The sequence below is a fragment of the Podarcis pityusensis genome, assembly GCF_964106645.2.
Source record: "Podarcis pityusensis genome assembly, chromosome: 1".
NCBI lineage: Eukaryota > Metazoa > Chordata > Lepidosauria > Squamata > Lacertidae > Podarcis > Podarcis pityusensis.
The window spans coordinates 122,849,820-122,872,724 of NC_138028.1; the positions used below are offsets into that span (position 1 = coordinate 122,849,820).

Below are 22,905 nucleotides of genomic sequence, written 5' to 3' on the forward strand. Positions count from 1 at the left end.
GCCCTGCAGAATTGACCCAAAGGGATCTCGGCCCGTAGGAGTTGGCTACTATGGCTGCAATATCAGCTTTGAAAGAAAATGATATTTAAAGGAAGGAAAGGTATGTCGTTGATTTGTCAGTCTAACTGTGACAGTTCCACATTTTGGAATCTATCTTAATGCAGACAGAACAATACCAGATGCTGTCGGAAGAAGCCATGGGGAACAATTTGTGATTGTACTGTAGTAGTATTCCTTTGTTTTGCAATGGCCATTTTGCCTCAGACAAAATGGCTCAGATAGGTTTTTGGTGTATATTAGAAAAAGCTTCCCTAAACTTAACATTTGTGCAACATGTAGATCAGGGGTAGGCAACTGAAGGCCCGGGGGCCGGATGCGGCCCAATTGCCTTCTAAATTCGGCCCATGGACGGTCCATGAATCAGCGTATTTTTACATGAGCAGAATGTGTCCTTTTATTTAAAATGCACCTCTGGGTTATTTGTGGGGCCTGCCTGGTGTTTTTACATGAGTAGAATGTGTGCTTTTATTCTTTTATTTAAAATGCATCTCTGGGTTATTTGTGGGGCCTGCCTGGTGTTTTTACATGAGTAGAATGTGTGCTTTTATTTAAAATGCATCTCTGGGTTATTTGTGGGGCATAGGAATTTGTTCATCCCCACCCCCCAAAAAATAGTCTGGCCCACCACGGCTGAAAAAGGTTGCTGACCCCTGATGTAGATGGTGGTGAGGTAAGGTAGGAATGAGAATAAAAGCTGGGGAGGGGGGGAATGTGAGATGTGAAATTGATGGTGCATTTGCTGCAAGATTTCTGATGCTAACCACATTGATGTGGATATATTGAGATGAAATCTAGTAGAATGCTAGAGAATTCTAGAGAATGGAAGAACTATGATTTCTTTTAAGGATATCACTGTTGTGAAGTCGATGAAGAGCCCCTCCCGCTGGCGTGAGCTTGTCATGGAAACAATTTGCATCTTGAAAGGCATCAAGGCAGATAAAATTCCAGACCCCACAGGTACAGGGAAAAAGATAGAAGATTTCTGGGGTCCTGCTAAGAAACTCCTGGGGGACATGAGATTTTTGCAGTCACTTCATGAGTACGACAAGGACAACATCCCTCCAGCATACATGAGCATCATTAGAAAACAGTATATCACCAATCCTGAGTTTGTGCCAGAGAAGATCCGGAATGCTTCCACGGCCGCAGAAGGCCTATGCAAATGGGTCATTGCCATGGATTCCTACGATAAGTAAGTCCTTCTTTAAGAGCAGTCATTCATTTCAGCTTTGAGAGGTCGCCTTACCCCTCCCAAGGTGCCTTCCTCACAGCATATTTAATAACATAAAACCTGTTATGTACTGAAGTTCTCACCCTGGGTCAGCAGGGGGATACTGTAGATAGTTTTCACTCAGGTCCACATATGCAAATAAGGGATTGAAAGTGACGTTCAGTGATTGGATAGTTACAGAAAATGGTTATTGTTACGTTCTAGTGGAGCTCTATATAAGCAGGCTGGCTGAACCCTTCAGTTCAGTTCTGTTCTGGCCTGTGAATAAACAAGAGCCGTTTAAAGAATCGCTGTGTCGTCTGATATGTTCACCCACAACTTAACAAAACCCAATAACGCGTCGCAAACCCATAAAACCACAATCTATAAAACACGGAAGCATCTACAAATATTACAACAGCAGCAGTTAAAGGAATGTGTTTGTGGTGGTCTTGAGAGGAATCTCAAAGCACGGCATAAAACGTTAAGATACGCAGGACTAAAATATCAGTTAAAGGCAGTTTGGAAGAACTTCAGGGCCCATATTAAAGTCGTCATTGTAAGAGAGCTTTGCATGGCCTGTTTAGATATGAATGAAGGATTTTGTCTTGCTAGATATTTCTTTTTCTTGCTCCTTCTTCACCAAAGTTTCAGGAGCAAACTGCCACCCTATTATTATTATTATTATTACAGTCGTACCTTGGTTTTCTAACAGCTTAGTTCTAGAACGTTTTGGCTCCCAAACATTGCAAACCTGGAAGTGAGTGTTCTGTTTTGCGAACTACTTTTGTAAGCTGAATGTCCGAAGGGGCTTCCCCAGCTTCCGATTGGCTTCCTGAAGCCAATCGGAAGCCGTGGTTTGGTTTCCAAACGTTTTGGAAGTCAAATGGACTTCTGGAACAGATTCCGTTCAACTTCCAAGGTATGACTGTATTAATACAGTGGTACCTCGGGATGCGAATGGGATCCGTCCCGAAGCCCCATTCGCATCCTGAACAGAACGTAAGACGCGACAGCGCGTCTGCGCGTGCGCGGGTCACGTTTTGCCGCTTTCGCGCATGCATGTGATGTCATTTTGACTGCGCATGTACGAGCGGCGAAACCCGGAAGTAACGTGCTCTGTTACTTCTGGGTCGCCGCGGAGCGCAGCCCGAAAGTGCTCAGCCTGAAGCATATTTACAGTGGTGCCTCGCAAGACGAAATTAATTCGTTCCGTGAGTTTTGTCGTCTTGCGATTTTTTTCGTCTTGCGAAGCACGGTGTTGGGAAAGTTTTGGAAAAGCTTCAAAAATCACCAAAGTCTTTAAAAACCTCAAAAAAGGCTACCACACCGCGTTCTATGAGTTGCTCCTCAAAGTCAAGTCGCAACTGTATTAACGGTGTTAAGAAAAAGGAAACAAACTTGCAAGACGTTTCCGTCTTGCGAAGCAAGCCCATAGGGGAAATCGTCTTGCGAAGCAGCTCAAAAAACAAAAAACCCTTTCGTCTAGCGAGTTTTTTGTCTTGCGAGGCATTCGTCTTGCGAGATACCACTGTATCCTGAGGTATGACTGTAGTATTATTATTATTATTTCTTATTATTAATAATAATCAGGGCCGTCTTAAGTATATCTGGCGCCGTGGTGCAAAGATCCCTCTGGCGCCCCCCTCCCATTTCCCAGAGCTGCCGACCTTTTTACGGCGCTGCTGGCAGCTTTGCGGGGCTGGAGGAGGCGGGCAGCGGCTGGAGGGCGGCTCTTCCAGCAGGGAAGAGGCGGAGGCTCCGGGCGCTTCGGTGAGGTGGGCGAGGGCAGTGAGCTGATGCTGGGAGGCGCTGCGCCCAGCCTCTGCCTCTTCCCTGGGCCCGTGCAGTGGTGGCCACGGCAGGCAGAGGCTCTGAGCGCTGCGCTGCTTCGGCATGGCGGAGGCGGGCGAGGGCAGTGAGCTGATTCCGGGAGGTATCAGCCTCCACCTCTTCCCTGGTGCCCTCCAGAACGTGGCGCCCCGGCGCCCCGCGCCACTTGCCTCTATGGGCAAGACACCCCTGATAATAATAATCTGTAGGCAGGGCTGCATGCACCATCCCTCCCCTCATGACTTCACTGCATTCAGCAATGCTTACAAGCTCCCCCCGAATCAGGAATCCTGTGTGATTGGGCCTTCTCCACCAACCTCACACAGGAAGTCTGAGGGTCCCCCGTTCAGAGCTGCCAGACGCACTTGAATACATAGAAGTAGTCTGAGCATCCATCTGCTTTTGCCCGGTAGATGTGATGATCTACACTCCTGGCTCCAGGGACGCCAGCTGACTATCAGCATTCTTTATGCGCAAACACCTAGCAAGAGAGAGATAGGGCAGCCTTACTTGTGAGCAAACAGCAACAATATACTTTTGACCTCACTAAACAACATTACTAATTGGCTGATTGACACCCAATGCCCTTTTAAAATGTGTTGGGGAGCAAGGGGTGGTGGTTATTGGGTTGTTCATGTTTTCTATTTTTATTCTGTATTTTGTGTTTTTATATTGTGGTTTTTTTATATTTTATATATTTTATATTGTGGTTTTATATAGATAGGGCTTGCTGATCGGAAGGTCGGCGGTTTGAATCCCCGTGACAGGGTGAGCTCCTGTTGCTCAGTCCCAGCTCCTGCCCACCTAGCAGTTCGAAAGCACATCAAAGTGCAAGTATATAAATAGGTACCGCTCCAGCGGAAAGGTAAACGGCGTTTCCGTGCGCTGCTCTGGTTCACCAGAAGCGGCTTAGTCATGCTGGCCACATGACCCGGAAGCTGTCTGTGGACAAACGCTGGCTCCCTCGGCCAGTAAAGGAAGATGAGCGCCGCAACCCCAGAGTTGTCCGTGACTGGACTTAACGGTCAGGGACCCCTTTACCTTTTATTGTGGTTTTATGTTGTGAACCTCCTTGAGACCTGCAGGTATAGGACAGTACACAAATTTAATTAATAATAATATAGCTGCTGGACAGTGGAACAGACAGTCTCAGAATTTAGTTGGGATGCTCAAGGATTTTGTTCAATCAGCATCTTTTAGTAAGCCAACCTGATACATGCTTTTCAGGCTAATACGTAGATTACAACACAGTTACTTTTCTGTTTTTGCACTTCTCCATATTTTGTGATTTAAAATGCATTAAATAGTATTTTAAAGTTTGAGTGCCTACAAAAACAAGTGTTTTAGGGAGAAGGAAGTACAAAAACTAATACCTCAAAAATTGCCATGCGTGTGGCTCTGTGTGTGGTGGGGGGGGGAGTCTTGATGCAAAAATGGGGCATAAATTGTGTTTTGTTTGCATGTGAATGCCTAAAAACGGTCTCTGTGACATGTTTCCATTTCGTCAGAGTGGCCAAAGTTGTTGCCCCTAAGAAGATAAAGCTGAGCGCAGCCGAAGGGGAGCTGAAGATTGCTATGGATGGTTTGAGAAAGAAACAAGCAGCCCTGAAGGAAGTTCAGGACAAGCTCGCGAAACTTCAAAAGACACTGGAACAAAAGAAGCAGGAGAAAGCAGACCTAGAGAACCAGGTAAATAACATGGAGTCGGCTCGTAGGTTCGTGTTATTTATTTAGGGTGTCTCTGTCCTGACCTTCAGCAGGGCTGTCAGGCATCTGGCAATCAGATGCGCCATTTAAAAATTCAGAGACTTTGATCCTGAGAAGCTCTGGTGGAAGACGGTTTTCCTTTTGCCATTTTCTTCCTGGCAGCCTCCAGAGTCAGTTGCATCAAGAGACACTTTATGCAGGCATCCCCAAACTCGAGCCTCCAGCTGTTTTGGGACTACAACTCCCATCATCCCTAGCTATCAGGACCAGTGGTCATGGATGATGGGAATTGTAGTCCCAAAACAGCTGGAGGGCCGAGTTTGGGGGTGCCTGTTTTATGGAAGACTCTGTGCTGGGATTATTTATTCATCCAACTTATACACTGCCCTATACCCGGAGGTTTCAGGGCGGTTCACAACAAGACCACAACATATAAAATCAAACCAAAAGCAGTAACCCAATACCTCACCCCGCCCCCAAAAGCCACATTCTAAAAGGGTTCTGGATGTCAATAAGATCAACCAAAGGCCTGGTTAAAAAGGAATGTTTTTGCCTGGCGCCTAAAGGTGTATAATGAAGGTGCCAGGCAAACTTCCCTGGGGAGAGCATTCCATAGACGGGGAGCCACTGCAGAGAAGGCCCATTCTCGTGTTGCCACCCTCTGGACCTCTTGAGGAGGAGGGCCTCAGAAGATGATCTCAGGGTCCAGGGAGGTTCATATGGAAAGATGCAGTCCTTGAGGTATTGCGGTCCTGAGCCTTTTAAGGCTTTATAGGTCAAAACCAGCACTTTGAATTGGGCTTGGAAACTAATTGGTAGCCAGTGCGGCTGGACTAGGATCGGTGTAATATAGTCAAACCGCCTTGTTCCGGTGAGCGACCTGGCCACTGAATTCTGCACTAGCTGAAGTTTCTGAACCGTCTTATGCCGTGCCTGTTGGCCGGTGCGTATTGCCTTTTTTGTATTGCCGGTGAGTATTGCCTTAGTTAATGCTACGCTGTGGTCTAAACCACAGAGCCTAGGGCTTGCCGATCAGAAGGTCGGCGGTTCGAATTCCCGCAATGGAGTGAGCTTCCTTTGCTCGGTCCCTGCTCCTGACAACCTAGCAGTTCTAAAGCAGGTCAAAGCGGGAAGGTGAACGGTGTTTAGGTGCGCTGGTCTGGTTCGCCAGAAGCGGCTTAGTCATGCTTGTCACATGACCCAGAAGCTGTACGCCGGCTCCCTCGGCCAGTAAAGCGAGATGAGCGCTAATGGTCAGGGGTCCCTTTACCTTTACCTTTAAAGAGAAGACAAATTTAGGCCACGGGCTTTAATGAGCTCCCTAGATCTCTGGATTTGCTGCCATGCTAGGTAGCAGTGATGTCAGTTCCAAGCCGTATGTGAACTCGGTCTTTTGTCAGAGAGGGTCTGTGTGCAATGGATAGCTCCTATTCTACACAGGTCTATCTGACCCCCCTGAATACCCGAGGAGAAGGGATCCATAGAGCCTGCCAGCATTAGACAGGCTTCCCAAAAGGGGTCCTTGGTAAGGTGTTTTGCTCCCTTTCTGATCCTCCTCCATTTGCCCTCTTACTTCTCTCTCTCCTCCAATTTCTGGTTCCTTTTCTCCCTTAACAGCATTCTCCTCCTCCTCCTCCTCTCCCACAGTCACACTGGCTTCCACCTTTCCACACTTCGCTCTCCTCTTCCTGCCTCTTTCCTCTTGCTGTTGGTCTTCGTTCTCCATCCCTTTCCATCCTCCCTCCTATAGTACTGGCTGACAGTCTGACAGTCAACCCTCCCAGGGAACTCTAGCTCTGTGAGATGAATAGAGGTCTCCTGACAACTCTGAGCACCCTGAACAAACTACAGCTGCTAGGCGAAGCCATGATTGTTGCAGTAGTATCCTAGTGCTTTGAATTTATGGTCTGGATTAGATTGACCCTTGGTCTGATCTGTCTAGTAAGGCCCTTGTCACCCAGGAACACAATGCAAAGCAGAAAGACGCAGGTTTATGGTGTGGAACACAGAATCAAATAATTGTTTGGTTGGAACCCCCTGCAATGCAGAGATACGCCTTTTGCTGGAACATGGAAGCATCTGAATAATAATAATAATAATAATAATAATAATAATAATAATTTATTTTTTATACCCCACCCATCCAGCTGGGTTTTCCCAGCCACTCTGGGAAACAGAATATTAAAAACACGATAAAGCATCAAACATTAAAAACTTCCCTGAAAGCCAGATACAGTGGCACCTCGGGTTACATACACTTCAGGTTACATACGCTTCAGGTTACAGACTCCACTAACCCAGAAATAGTACCTCTGCTTAAGAACTTTGCTTCAGGATGAGAACAGAAATCGCCTGGCAGCGGTGCGGCAGCAGAGGGAGGCCCCATTAGCTAAAGTGGTGCTTCAGGTTAAGAACAGTTTCAGGTTAAGAACGGACCTCTGGAACAAATTAAGTACCTAACCAGAGGTACCACTGTAGTTGTTTATTTCCTTGACATCTGATGGGAGGGAGTTCCACAGGGCAGGTGCGACTACCAAGAAGGCCCTCTGCCTGGTTCCCTGTAACCTGACTTCTTGCAGGGAGGGAACCGCCAGAAGGCCCTTGGAGCTGGACCTCAGTGTCCAGGCTGAACGATGGTGGTGGAGATGCTCCTTCTGGGTCAAGGTCGTTTACGGCTTTCAAGGTTAGCACCAACGCTTTGAATTGTGCTTGGAAATGGAATAAAGGTGAAGAGAAAATGAACCCAAGGGAGTCTCTCTTTGTAGCATGCAACTACGACTTCTTTGTGTGTTGGACTTTAGTCTGGCAGAGGTACAGCTTCTGCCTGTATGCCTGAATTTTTCCTACCAAATCTGGGGAGTTTAAAAGAAGAAACAAGGGAGAAGGAGGAGTCCCTAGGTCCAGGTCTCTCCCAGATTCCTTTTCTTCCTCCCTTTCTCATTAGCCAAGAATGTTTGCAGCATAGATTCACAGCCAGCAGACAATGTTGGTCCCTGTGTGAATTTGCAACCCTGTGCTGCGTTTCCAAAATCTCCAATATCGGCAGACATATTTGAGAAGCCGATAGAAAATTCAGTCTGCGTTTAGCTCATGGGCTGCATTCATATGAAAGTGACCTTCGTAAGTCAGCACAATGCTTTCATGAGCTATGCATTGCTTTTTCAGATGCTACTGTTTTCTGTATCACATATAAATCCATTATCAATTTCACATTTCAGGCGGAAGGCAATAATTTATTTGAAGGAAAGAAGAATGGAAATGCCATAGACCTTGCTGAATTCAGCCATGACAATCTGTCACACACGTTTTCTTCCCCACTTTCCCCCCTTAAGGCATTGCAACTTCAAATCCAAAGGCCATTTATTTTATTGAGAAATAATAATATAACCTGGCAAAATCAATGCATCTGTGCTTGCTCTCAGAAGCATTAAAAGCAAAATCTGCGGTAACAATAGCTGCAAAGTATTTTGCCCAAAGTTTATGTTTTGATTTTAAGGTTGACCTGTGCAGCAAAAAGCTGGACCGAGCAGAAAAATTACTTGGTGGCCTTGGAGGTGAGAAAACCCGCTGGAGCCAGACAGCTTTGGAACTCGGAAAGCAGTATATCAATTTGACAGGCGATATCCTCATCTCATCAGGCATTGTGGCTTATCTGGGAGCCTTCACATCCAGCTACCGTCAGGTAAGGAATGAAGGAATAAATGACATTTTTGTGTGTGATTGAAATGTTTCTATACCAAATAAGCAGCTGGTTTCCCCCAGCTTGGCCAGATGTTTAACTGAATCTGGAACAGAAGTAAAGAGATTAAAATAAAACTTGGTGTTTTCTGTAAGAGAAGGAACACAGGGGAACACAACTCTGGGACTTTTTCCAGAGCAGGATCATCAGCAAAATGGGTGGCTCCTCTTTGCTCTCGCAAATGAATGAGACTAATGAGACTTTCAGGTTTGGTTCCGACAGGTTAGAATAGATGAAGTCAGAGAATGGGGGAAATAATCGAGCAGAGGCTAGATACTTCTGTCCTTTTCTTTGATGGGACTCCAACTTCATGCTAGCAGTTTAAATGGCCACGCTTCTTTACGAGATCATTTTCACTTCTAGTTGAAAGTTAAGGTTTTCTTCCTTATATGCAGATATGTGCGGATTTAATGGATTATTTACTAATCAACTGATTGCCTGAAATGCCCATGATTAGACTTCCAGGGACAGCGCCAGTGGCTAATGGCGGAGTTCCTCTAAGCGGAGGAACTAGCTCCGTGAAAACTGGGTCGCCCGCCACGGCAAAGGCGGGGACCCGTCAGAAATCTCAGGTGGAAGAAGCCTGAGAACGTGGGGGTTCGGCAGGGCACCTGGAGCATCCCCCTACTCGTGGGGAATCCTTTTTAAGGGCTCCGGAGCGAAGTGGGGTGAGCGGCGCGGTGCTGCGAACTGAATGCTACTTTCACGGAGTGAAGCCGCACAGCCATTGCCGGGGAGCGCTGACCTTTTTCCTGTGGACATTTGGATCTAAAGTAACTACCTGTGAGTAAAGTGAAGGAATTGGACTTTTAACAAGCTGAATTTGGCTACGAACGGGGGAGGTGTAAAACAGGAAGTCCGCCTTCCTTTCTTTGTAAATAGTGGGAAGCAAGGAGTTTTAAACTAAAGCCTGAAAGACTGCTTTTGACATCTAAATCTTCAGCATAAAACTAGCGAACCCCCCCCCCCCTTGGCTGCAGGGGAAAAGGGGGGGACTTCTGGACATTATTTCCCTGCAGAAAAAGAGGGTAAAAGTTAACGTTTCACCGCTCGGAACCTGGGAACGGCAGCCATTAAAATTGCTGCATTGTGGAGCTCCACATTGACTGCGAATAGACTAACTGTCAATGAGTGAAACATTGTTTCAATTATTTTCTCTTGGCTTAAAAGTTTCAACTATGTTTCTGAACTCAAGTTTGATATTAAACATACTGGCATAATTTGTTAGAGTAACTTTAAAGAGAAAAAGAAAAAGAAAAGGATACTTTGGACTAATATAAGATAAACAACAACTACTTCCCTCTAGAGGAGGACTTTGAGACTGTTACAAGGAGTGGAATTTTCCAGTTTTAAAGACAAAACCCTGGGAATTGTATCTGACCTTGAGAGCCTTGAGTGTTATGGCAGATGGGAAGGAAAAAATAGACTCATTACAGGAAAAGATAACTAGATCCGGCAGGACCTTTCGGAGAGCCTCTACATCTGGCCCCCCTGTTCCCTCTGCAGCTGTGCCAATGTATACCAAATCAAAAGGAGGAATGCCCTCGGAAGAAGATTGGGCTCTTGTTTTAAGCAAAATTAACAATTATTTGGAACAAATGAATAAAAAATTGGACCAAAATTCACAAAAATTGGACCAAAATACACAAAGTATAAAAAGTGTGGAACAAAAGTTAATTCTAATACAGAAGCTATTGAGACACTAGTTAAGGAATCTAATTCAACTAGGCAGACTGCAGAGGAAGCTAAGGAAAAGATTGCTACGGTGGAAGCGAAAGTAGCACAATTGGAAACAGAGGTCCCGGATGTGTGGAAACAAGTACATGACCAGAAGCAGATGCTTTCTATGTTTGAGCTCAAGGAGAAACAGACAAATCTGAGAATTCGGGGAGTACCTGAACTAGAAAAAGACTCCTTGATAGACTTTCTCACAGAGGAATTTGCAGCCTTTTGGAATCGGGACCTACAAAAAGAGGAGTTTAAAATTGTGAGAGCCTTCAGACTGGGAAGAGGAGGGAAGAAGGAGAAGAACAGAATAAGAGACTGTTTGATTACACTCAGATCAAAGGAAGAGAGGGATAAAATTTTGAGTTGGCATTACGAGGAGGCCTTGACAATACACAAATTTAGAGTGGAGATATTTAAAGATATTCCCAAATATCTTTTAGATTTGAGATTTAATTTTAGAGATTTGGTTGAACTGCTGAGAAGGAACAGAATCAACTTTCGGTGGGAATTTCCTCAAGGCCTATCTTTTAGCTTTAAAGGAAGAAAAATAAAGATAAGATCATTAGAGGATAAAACAAAGTTCTTGCACAACCACGAAGAAGACCTACAGAAGGGAATCGGAAAAGAGCCAACATCACCGGAAAGAGGGTCACCAGACAGAGGATTGGAGCAAAGAGTACGGAAGAGAGCATCACCAAAAAAAGATACTTTGGATACCTTGGACATTTCATCATTGTCTTTCGGTTTGGACCCCCCCGATAAGGAGCTAACGTTACTACCAACAGCAGAGGAACAAGATCTGGGGGCAGTTGGGGGAGTACCAAAGTAGCCACAGGATGACGCTGCAGGCCCTGAGTTGGAATGTCCATGGCCTCAACATTTTGGAGAAAAGGCGACGAGTGTTTCATTTATTGAAAAAAGAGCAATTGGACTTAATTTGCTTACAAGAAACGCATGTGACAAGATTACACAGGAAATTATTAAGCAACAAGAAATTAGGTCAAGAATTTATTTCATCAGATAAAGTTAAAAAAAGAGGAGTGGTTCTCTATGCAAAGGAGAACCTATCACCTAAATTTATCTTCAAAGATGAACAAGGAAGACTGGTAGCAATTGAAATCCAATTACAAGGAGATAGGTATCTGGTGATAGGTATCTGTGCACCAAATGAAGGGAAATCGGAATTCTTCAAAAAGTTACATGAAATCTTGATGGACTATATGGATTACAATATGATTTTGATGGGAGACATGAATGGTGTCGTATCTACGAATATGGATAAGGCGCAAAGACAAACAATCACCAAGGATGGAAGACTACCAAAAACATTTTTTGACATGACTGATAATTTGGACTTAATTGACGTTTGGAGAATGAAGAATCCTCTGGGAAGAGAGGGAACTTTCTTCTCGGAGGCAAAAATGACATGGACAAGAATCGACCAAATCTGGGTAACTAGAGGACTGGCTCCAAAGATCAGCAAGGCTGAAATTTGCCCAAAGACCAGCTCTGACCATAATGCGGTGAAGATGGAAATGAAATTAATGCCAACTGGATCCTTCAGATGGAGGATGAATGACTCTTTGTTCAGGAATGATGAATTCATTAAAAAGGCCCAAAATTTTTGAAAGATTATTTCGAGATAAATATGAACACTTCAGTGGAAAAAAGAGTAATCTGGGACGCAAGTAAAACCGTAATGAGAGGTTTTTTGATACAACAGAATGCAATTAAGTAGAAAAGGCAAAATGAGAAAAAAGATAAAATTTTGGAAAAAATAAAGGAAGGAGAGAAGAAATTGAGGGTGAAACCAAAGTCCCAGGAGATCTTAAAAAAAATAAAGCTTTACCAAGTACAATATATGAAATTGATGAACCAGGAAATAGAATGGAAGATTAAACAGATGAGACAAAAGACATTTGAATTGGCAAATAAGTGTGGGAAACTGCTGGCTTGGCAATTGAAAAAAAGACAAAAACTAAATACTATTACAAATCTGGAAGTGGAAGGAAAGAATATACAGAATCCAGTTGAAATTAGAAGGTGCTTCCAGAGGTATTTCAAACAATTATATACACAAGAAAAGCAGAATGAAATGGACATTGATAAATTCCTGGAAATAAATGGACTACAAAAAATATCTCAAGAAAATAAATTAATGCTTGATTACAAAATAACGGATCAGGAAGTAGAAGGGGCCATTCAGAATATGCAATTAGGTAAATCTCCAGGACCGGATGGACTGACTTCTAGATACTACAGAACTTTGAAAGAATGGTTAATACAACCATTAAAGGAAGTCTGTAATGAAATATTGGAAGGGAAAAAGGCACCGGAGTCGTGGAAAGAAGCATATATTACACTTATATCAAAATCAGAGTCCGAAAAGACGCAACTCAAAAACTACCGTCCCATATCACTGCTTAATGTGGATTACAAAATTTTTGCAGATATTTTGGCTAAAAGACTAAAAAAGGTGTTAGCAGAAGAAATCCATAAAGACCAAGCGGGCTTTCTCCCGGGCAGGCATTTGTCTGATAATACGAGGAATATAATTAATATTTTAGAAAAGCTACAAGTGAAGATTAATACCAAAGCAGTTTTGATTTTTGTGGACGCGGAGAAAGCCTTTGACAATATTTCTTGGAGTTTTATGAAGAAGAATTTATCGGGGATGGGGGTTGGTAAAAGTTTTGGAAATGGTATAGGTGCAATTTATTCAGAACAAAGGGCTAAATTAATTGTGAATAACGTAGTGACGGAAGAATTTAAGATTGAGAAAGGAACACGACAGGGTTGCCCAATCTCTCCATTGCTTTTTATTTCGGTCCTGGAGGTTCTGTTAAATATGATTAGAAGGGACCAATTGGTTAAAGGTATACAAGTGGGAGCTAAACAGTACAAACTGAAAGCATTTGCAGATGACTTAGTACTGACTTTACAGGAGCCAGAATCAAGCACGAAAAGAGTACTAGAATTGATTCAAGAATTTGGTCAGGTAGCAGGTTTTAAGTTGAATAAGATGAAAACTAAAGTCCTGGAGAAAAATCTGAACGTGATTGAGAGAGAGAAGTTTCAGAGAGAGAGGTCTGACATTGGTCAAGAAAGTGAAATATTTAGGGGTTAATATGACTGCTAAGAATGTGAATTTATTTAAGGATAACTATGAAAAATGTTGGACTGAAGTGAAAAAAGATTTAGAAATATGGTCAAATTTGAAGTTATCGTTGCTAGGCCGAATTGCTGTGATAAAAATGAATGTATTGCCAAGAATGTTATTTCTGTTCCAATCACTGCAAATTTTGGACAAAATGGACTGTTTCAAGAAGTGGCAGAGAGATATTTCCAGATTTGTCTGGCAGGGCAAGAAGCCCCGTATAAAATTTAAGATTTTAACTGATGCTAAAGAAAGAGGTGGATTTGCCCTGCCAGACTTAAAACTTTACTATGAATCAGCCGCTTTTTGCTGGCTGAGAGAATGGATGCTTCTTGAAAATACGGACGTTTTGGATTTGGAAGGTTTCAATAATGTATTTGGTTGGCATGCATATTTGTGGTATGATAAGGTCAAAGCACACAAAGCGTTCAAAAACCATATTGTAAGAAAAGCACTGTTTAATGTCTGGATAAGATATAAGGATTTGTTAGAAAACAAAACCCCAAGATGGCTGTCACCTATGGAGGCAAAGGCCCAGAAAAAACTCAATATGGAGGCCAAATGGCCGAAGTATTGGGAAATCTTGGAACAAGAGGGTGACAGATTAAAATTACAGAGCTTTGAAAAATTAAAAAACAGAGTGCGAGATTGGCTCCATTATTATCAAATAATGGAGGCATATAATCAGGACAAAAAATTAGGTTTTCAAGTGGAAAAATCAAAGCTGGAAACAGAATTGTTAGACCCTAAAGTTAAGAATTTGTCAAGAATGTATAACTTGCTATTGAAATGGAATACTCAGGATGAAATGGTGAAATCTGCTATGATTAAATGGGCACAGGATGTTGGACATAACATTATGATGGCTGACTGGGAACAGTTATGGACCACTGGTATGAAGTTTACGGCATGCAATGCCTTAAAAGAGAATTTAATGAAAATTATTTACAGGTGGTACATAACACCACTCAAGCTTGCAAAAATTTATCACTTGCCTGATAATAAATGTTGGAAATGCAATGAAACTGAAGGTACTTTCTTTCACCTCTGGTGGACATGCCCAAAGATTAAGGCATTCTGGGAGATGATCTATAATGAAATGAAAAAGGTATTTAAATATACCTTCTTAAAGAAACCAGAGGCCTTTCTCCTGGGCATGGTGGGCCAATTGGTGCCAAAGAAGGACAGAGTTTTTTTCATGTATGCTACAACAGCAGCAAGAAGACTCATTGCAAAGCACTGGAAGACACAAGACCTACCTACCAGGGAAGAATGGCAGATGAGGCTGATGGACTACATGGAATTGGCGGAAATGACTGGCAGAATCCGAGACCAGGGAGAAGAGTCGGTGGAAGAAGATTGGAAAAAATTCAAAGTTTATTTACAGAAATATTCCAAAATTAATGAATGTTAGAAAGATGCTGGAAAGAAGTTATATGACTTTAGTAGAAATATTATAAAGAATTAAGTATGAATAGATTGACATTGGGTAAAGAGGTAAATTTAAGTTTAAAATTGCGTTAAATTAAATCATGGAACTAAATTTGTGAAAGAGGGAAAGGACTTGCTGGAATATTTAATTGAACTAGAATACAAAAAAGGAGGTGTGAGGAAGTCGAGGAAATAAGCAAATGAAAGATAAGGATATGAAAATATGTGGTTCTTTTGTATGTTAGTTTGTTCTTTTTTTGGGTTTTCTTTTTTTAATGTTTTTGTTTTCTTTTCTTTTTCTTTTTGGTATTGTTGATGTTTTGTACTACTGTATTTATTTTTGTTTTTGAGGTTTTGTAATCGTTTATTGCTCATATTTTTCTTTTGTTTTTCTTCTGTTTTTTTTGCAATGTTTAAACCTCAATAAATATTTTATAAAAAAAGAAAAGAAATGCCCATGATTAATTGACTAAGATTTCTTCTAACTGGGTGAGAGCTCTACTTTGAAGTAGCTCTTGGATTTCTGTATTGTCCCCGTAATAACTGGTGGCAAGCATACTGTTTAGAATTGTAAGGAGGAACACACAGACTTGCCCTTGCAGTCACCAAAGGCGACAAGACTTTGGCAGTGAGCTCTAATGCTTTGGACTGCCAAGACTGGCATTGCTTCTCATGCAGATCTAGCAGCGGCCGAAGGTGACTTTGGCTAACACTTGCCGCCCTTCCCTTGCAGAACCAAGCACAGGACTGGATATTGACATTGAAGGCAAGAGGCATCCCTTGCTCAGATGACTTTTCTCTAACGACAACTTTAGGAGACCCAGTTAAAATCCGAGCCTGGAACATTGCCGGGCTGCCTTCTGACACATTTTCCATTGACAATGGCATTATTATCTCGTAAGTAGCAGATGTTTCAGACAGACATCATTAATCTCAATAGTTTTTTTAAAAAAGCTTTTTTAAAAAAAATATAATCTCAGCCACTGCTGGAAGGAATACAGTAGTACCTTGGTTCTCAAACGCCTTGGTATTCAAACAACTTGGAACCCAAACACCGCAAACCCGGAAGTAAGTGTTCCGGTTTGCGAACTTTTTTCGGAAGCCGAACGTGCTCCTTTTTGAGTGTTACGCTTCTGATTTGAGTGCCACACTTGTGTTTTGAATGTTACGCTGAGGTCTGTTTGTTTTTGCTATTTATTTTGCGTTTTTGTTTTCGTGGGTTTGTTTTGTTTTGGTGACTGTGTGGAACCCAGTTCAGCTACTGATAGATTGTGTGACTGCAGTACATTGTTTATTGCTTTCATTTTATGGATCAACAGTCTCATTAGATAGTAAAATCCGTGTTAAATTGCTGTTTTAGGGGTTGTTTTTAAAAGTCTGGAATGGATCAATCCATTTTGCATTACTTTCTATGGGAAAGCCCACCTTGGTTTTGGAATGCTTTGGTTTTGGAACGGACTTCCAGAACGGATTAAGTTTGAGAACCAGGTTACCACTGTACTCTAAACCAGGGGTGCTGAGTGTTTTTTGGTTTGAGGGTCACATTGCCCCGTGGCCAGGCCTCAGACGGCTGCATGCCCAAGTTTTGAGACAGGGACAGGAACAAAGTGTGAAAAGGAATTAATGTTGGTTCGTTCAGATTTAATTTAATTAATTCACTCAGAATTAATTTATGGGCTCTTCGTTTTGACAAGCGTATCATCCCTATTGAGAAAGTAGTAAGAATTCATTTGCACTAAAAAGGTACCCACCCACTCACCCCCGTGCCTGCCCTGTGGAACGCCTTCCCATCAGATGTCAAGGAAATAAGCAACTATCTGACTTTTAGAAGACATCTGAAGGCAGCCCTGTTTAGGGAAGTTTTTAATGACTGATTTTTTAATGTATTTTAAGTACATTGGAAGCTGCCCAGAGTGGCTGGGGAAACCCAGCCAGATGGACAGGATATATATATATATATATATATATATATATATATATATTACTACTAACCCTTGCCCCATCAAATCTAGTTATGCTGCTGTTGGGCACACAAGCCTACCGACTTGGTAAGGGGGCAGGATCATTTCCCTAAGGCATCTCTGGTTGGTTCATTCGTTTTTACTTCCCAGTAAACATGCATAAGGGTTGCAGTGCACAGAAGACAAGTGAAACCTCGTTCGCAAGGTTTTGTGCTCTCCCATGTCTTTCTCTCCAGAAACGCGAGAAGATGGCCTCTCATGATCGATCCTCAGGGCCAAGCCAACAAGTGGGTGAAGCACATGGAAAAGGCAAACAGCTTGCACGTCATCAAACTCAGCGACACAGAATTTGTGAGAACGCTAGAAAACTGTGTCCAGTTTGGCACACCTGGTAAGCGACCGGGCCCTGAAAAGCAGAGACTGCTAACGAACTTGGAGAGTGCAGGATGATTAATTGTAAAAGCAGAACTGCGGGTTGCTTTTATAGTTGACCAAATTCTGGTTGCAGTACCACCAGACCTGTGGAACTTTTATTGCACTTGAAAATTAATTTATAATCCTTGTTTTTCATTTCGTTCGGGGCATGTGACAGTCCTCTTTATACTGCTTTGGTCACAGTCTGATTTGTCAAGAAATATATGCTATTGAGCTACTGATTAAATTGCTAGCCCCTGCCCTGGTATTCAAAATACAAGCTTTGCCTAGTCTTCTCTAGTTCAGGACCGAGGAACCTCTCTCTCTCTCTCTCTCTCCTCTCTCTCTCTCTCTCTCTCTCTCTAATTTTTATTGAGTTTTCTGCTTTATAATTTTAAATACTCATTTTACATCCTTAAGCTGTCAATGACTTCCCTTCTTCTCTTTCCATGGTTCATTTCACATATCATAATTCCCTGCATATTTTACAAAAGATACCATTTAGTATTCCATTCTTGCATCCATCAAAACTTGTTTACACTGTTGAATTTATCTTAATGCTGCCAGCGTTTTCAGCAGCACACAATTATTTCCCATATATTCAATAAACGTTTTCCAATCTTCTTTAAACGTATATTCTTCTTGTTCTCTTATTCTATAGAGAGTTGAGCATATTCTGTCAACTTAAGTTGCCATTCTTCTTTGGTTGGGACCTCACTCGTCTTCCATTTTTGGGCTAACCAAACATGGGCTGCAGTAGTAGCGCACAAAAATAACCTTTATGCAGGAACCGCTTTCTGCCCCAAGTGCCAGATTTGAATGCTGCCAGCCTTCCTGGAGGCCACATTCCAATGGCAGGTGGGGCAAAATAAATCCATAACCATGCAAAATTAAACAAAAGAACAAAGAAATTACCGTATTTTTCGCCTTATAGGACACACTTTTTCCCCTCCAAAAATGAAGGGGAAATGTGTGTGCGTCCTATGGGGCGAATGCAGGCTTTCGCTGAAGCCTGGAGAGCGAGGGGGGTCGGTGCGCACCGACCCCTCTTGCTCTCCAGGCTTCAGGAAGCTATCCGCTGCTAGCAGAGAGCTTGCCGGCACCCAGAAGCTTGGGGCGCGCTGAGCTCAGCACGCCCCAAGCTTCGGGCTTCGCGCAGCGCTCCGCTAGCCGTGGGAGAGCCGCGCGACTCTCCCACGGCTAGTGGATAGCAGCCTGTTCTGGGGGCTGGGGTCGGGGAAGCTTGGGCTTCCCCCGCCCCAGCCCCGCACCTGGGGGGTGGGGAATAGTTTTTTTTCTTTATTTCCCCCCCCCCAAAAAAACTAGGTGCGTCCTCTGGGCCGGTGCGTCCTATGGGGCGAAAAATACGGTACAAACACGTTATGGGAGCAGCATGCCACTAGCAAATAGGTCCACAGCTAACACACCGAACCACCAACCACAGGCATCCACATCTACATCCACATCCATCCATCCATTGCATTATTGCCTTCCTTCCTTTAGAATCATAAGATTTTAGCATTGTAATGGACCACAAGGGTCATTTAGCTCAACCCCTTGCAATGCAGGAATCTTTTGCCCAACATGGGTCTCGAACCTGCAACGCTGAGATTGCGAGTCTCATACTCTACCCACTGAGCTATCCCAGGCTTCAGCCAGAACGTTATTTCCCCTCCGCCTTTTGTTGCTGCTCCTAGCAAATTGTAAGCCAGGAAGTTAATGGTTTATTAACCAAATCTTTTTTTCTGGTTGTAACCGAAGTGCTGCTGGAAAACGTTGCTGAAGAACTGGACCCTATTCTTGAACCACTTCTGCTGAAGCAGACCTTCAAGCAGGCCGGCAGCATCTGTATCCGTTTGGGCGATTCCACCATTGAATACGCTCCCGACTTTCGCTTTTATATTACAACCAAGCTGAGAAACCCCCACTACCTCCCGGAAACATCTGTCAAAGTGAGTGGTTTGCACAGGAACATGGAGCTGTTTGCTTTCCCTTTAATAATCAGATTGCTCATATCGTTTGCAATAATAGGATTGCCGTCATACCTCTTGTTACGTTTGCTTCAGCTTGTGCATTTTCAGGTTGCGTCCCGCAGTGACCTGGAAGTACCGGAAAGGGTTACTTCCGGGTTTCACCGCCCGTGCATGCGCAGATGCGCAAAATGATGTCGCGTGCATGCGCAGAAGCGGCGAATCATGACCCACGCAGACGCGGGTTGCATTCTGCTCATGTTGCGAACGGGGCTCTGGAACGGATCCTGTTCTCAACCAGAGGTACTGCTGTAATCTTTTCCACAATGCTCTCCCTCGCGGTTGCATATGCTAGTACGATCAGCTGCTTTTACCTTTAATTTTTTTATAGCATTATTATTATTATTATTATTCACGTTAGCCCATATATGAAAATAGCACACATCGTCTAATCCAGCCTTTCTCAACCTTGGGTCCCCAGATATTGTTGGCCTACAACTCTCATCATTAATAGTAGGGGCGCCACCTATAGGGAACCCTGCAGGCCCGAGCACCCACAAAATAATTCTTGTGGGTATTCAGAACCCACACTGCAGGGCCCCCGACGCAACTTCTGGTGCCTTGAGAGACCTCGGAACCTGACTTCCGGTGGCTCCCATAACCTGGGCACCCACATCCCGGGGCCCAAGTCAGTGCCCTGATTGCTAGCCACCATGGCCTGTGGTCAAGGATGATGGGAGTTGTAGTTCAAGAACATCTGTGGACTCAAGGTTGTGAGAGGCTGGTCTTAATCCTTGGAGCAAAAATTACAGTCTTTTTACTGCTTTCACTCAGTGAAAACTGGCAAATGCTCCCTGTAGAAGGTGTTTCACTGCTTATACGCCATATATTTAAAGCACACACCCCTGGAAGAATATTGGAAACTGTAGTTGCTAAAGGTGATTATAGTGCTGTGAAGGGTGAACTCTGGTTTCTGGGATTCTTTTGGTGTGTGTGCTTTAAATGTGTATTAAATTTATGGTTTGCACACAGCCTACATTTCAGGGGCTTTAGATTAGCATTGGCGTACGGTTTACCTAGCCCTGTTTTGATTTGGTTTTTAATTCTTTTTTTTTTAAATCGCAGGTAACATTATTAAACTTCATGATAACGCCGGAGGGGATGCAAGACCAGCTTCTCGGGATTGTTGTCGCAAGGGAGAGGCCTGATCTCGAAGAAGAAAAGCAAGCCCTGATATTGCAAGGAGCTGAAAACAAAAGGTATCGAAATCTTACTAGCTAGAAAACTTGTTTTAGCAGACGGGATGAGAGGAGAGAAGTGGCTAATGTTGAATATGAAGGCATCGAATCGTGGATGCTCTTAGTTAAAGCTGTTGCCAAAGTTATTTGCAGACTATGGCTTATCCAAAGGATGCTTTCTTGCAGAAAGACTGCAGACACGTGGCCTTTTTTTATGGCTGTGAGATGGGTGTGCCATCACTATCTTGTGATGAAATGGATGCTGCTTAAAAAAATTGTTTTGTTTAGGCAAGTCTACACAGACATGTAAATTGATTAAAACTTTTTTTTTTTTTGCAGTGTTGATTTAATCTGTTTTTTGATTTATTCTGTCTCCTTGGTTTTTTTAAAAGTCTGTTGATCTTAAGAATATTTTACATTTTATGTAAACTACCTGGTGGGTTTTAACAATCTAATCAATCTAATTATATATATATATATTGTGTGTGTGTGTGTGTGTTTAAACCAGTGCTTTTTTCTGGGGGTACACAGGGGTTCACATACCCCTAAACATTTTGTGAATCTTTGTACTTTTGTCCAGAGTTGTTCCACCAGGCCTTTGGTCAGGGCCCAGCCTGACTCCCTCCTCTGGCAACCTGCACAGAACTTTGCTTAACGGTTGCCATTAATTTGATTTTAATTAATTTTTATAATGAAATGTTTTAGAATGTTGGATTATTTGATTGTTTGATTATTTGATTGTTGTTAGCCGCCCTGAGCCCGGCTTCGGCTGGGGAGGGCGGGATATAAATAAAATTTATTATTATTATTATTATTGTTATTATTATTATTATTATTTACTGTATTTATTTTTTGTGATTTGAACTATAAAATGGTGATTTTCTTGAGTCAAAATGAGAGTAACCCTAAACGTGTGGTTTTTTTTTTTTAAGAAAGCAATGGTTTAAAAATAATAATTATAGACAGACACACAGAGAGAGAGAGAGAGAGAGAGAGAGAGAGAGAGTGTTCTGGAAAGTATTCCCCATTTTCCTTTGCTTCCCCTCAGAACAAAATAGAGAAAAGGGGATCTATTTATGCCCCCTGGTAAAACTGAGGGGAGGGAACAGGATCCTTTTTCCTTTTATTTTTGGGAGAAAATAAGAAAAAATGTTACCTGGAGCAAATGGAATTCTGGTTTGTCTATTGGGACTCTTTTTAGCCTGTTCTTAATACAGTAGTTTTAAATGACAATTTATCTGATGATTTGGGGTGGGAGGGTTGTGGAATTATAGTCCAGAAGATATTCCTCCCGAAATAAGAAAATGCAATCCACTCAGCATCCGAAGCCACTTCTTAAAAATTAATCTCTATAATTAAAGAATAAACCTACGATTAAGTACTTGTCTGCCCCTATCAGCAGACTAACGATGACTCGTGTTAGGCACTTGAAAGTGAATTGGAGGTGCTTTCATATAAAATTTCTTTTTTTGTTGCTTTGTTGCTCTGGCTCCCAAGAGAGATGCCCCCCCCCCCCACCACAAAGTTTGCACTTCCTCCCAGTGACAGCTAACTTTTAATCCATCTTTTGGTAGTTTTGGGACAAGCTATTTTAGTTGCCTTCCATTCCAAAATAAAAAATAAAAAATGATTTAACTGGTTTCATTATGAAATGCAGCTGGCTATAGCAATTTGTGGGCCAAACTAGACATTGGATGGGATTCAGCTAAGTGGTTGCACGTGTAGAATGAGGTCCGCTCATGTAGCAAGACTTGCGTGTCGAGGTCCCCAAGCCACCCCCCAATAACTCACACATCACACATCAATTTTGGTTTGGGTTTTTGGCACGATTTTGGCCACAACTTTATTTAAATACATCCAAGTGAGTGGTTGCTTAGGCATTGGTTCCGACTATCTGTCCTTGCCCAGGGGACAGAAATGGACTTCTGGATTCCAGCGAAAGCCAGTGTGGGAAACAAATTTTGGGGAGAAAATGAGGCTGGGCCTCAGTCCCTCACTTCTCACCCTCAAGCTCCTGGTGGCCCAAGTCCGATGCCAGGGACAAAGACGAAAAGAATGGCAAGCCCCTGGATTCCTTTAACGGAATTCCCTTTCCGCACCAGCATTGGAGGGGTAGGCACTTACCCCTCCACCAACCAATTTTAACCAATGCCTAACCGCCAACCTTACAAGTTGTGACAATTTGCTACACAGTAGGCAAAACCAAATGGCACCAGCCAATCAGCCAAATGGACAAATTTCTACTAGGCCCCTGCCTCAAAGCAGACGACCCCATGACAGGCATAGCAAGGTCAAGCGAACAACCCCCCCAATACAGGGAGGGTGGGCGGGTGATCCGGTGCAAGCAGCCAAGAGAATGCTCAAAGTTGGGCGACCAGTATTTAAAACCTCTGACCCCTCCTTCAAAATTGGGGAGCTAGCGGTACCACAGATCAGGGATGATAGGAAGTGTAGTTC

The 22,905-nt window shown here is 43.0% G+C and overlaps 1 protein-coding gene across 1 annotated transcript in view; it reads left to right on the top strand.

Moving 5' to 3' along the window:
• Positions 1 to 22,905, top strand: part of DNAH7 (dynein axonemal heavy chain 7) — a 152,997-nt gene that overhangs the window by 91,019 nt on the left and 39,073 nt on the right. The window contains exons 43-49 of the mRNA XM_081023134.1: positions 906 to 1,252; positions 4,612 to 4,792; positions 8,307 to 8,492; positions 15,599 to 15,762; positions 17,063 to 17,217; positions 19,002 to 19,192; positions 20,336 to 20,469. Coding sequence (XP_080879260.1) covers positions 906 to 1,252; positions 4,612 to 4,792; positions 8,307 to 8,492; positions 15,599 to 15,762; positions 17,063 to 17,217; positions 19,002 to 19,192; positions 20,336 to 20,469 — 1,358 coding nt within the window. The remainder of the gene's footprint in view (positions 1 to 905; positions 1,253 to 4,611; positions 4,793 to 8,306; positions 8,493 to 15,598; positions 15,763 to 17,062; positions 17,218 to 19,001; positions 19,193 to 20,335; positions 20,470 to 22,905) is intronic.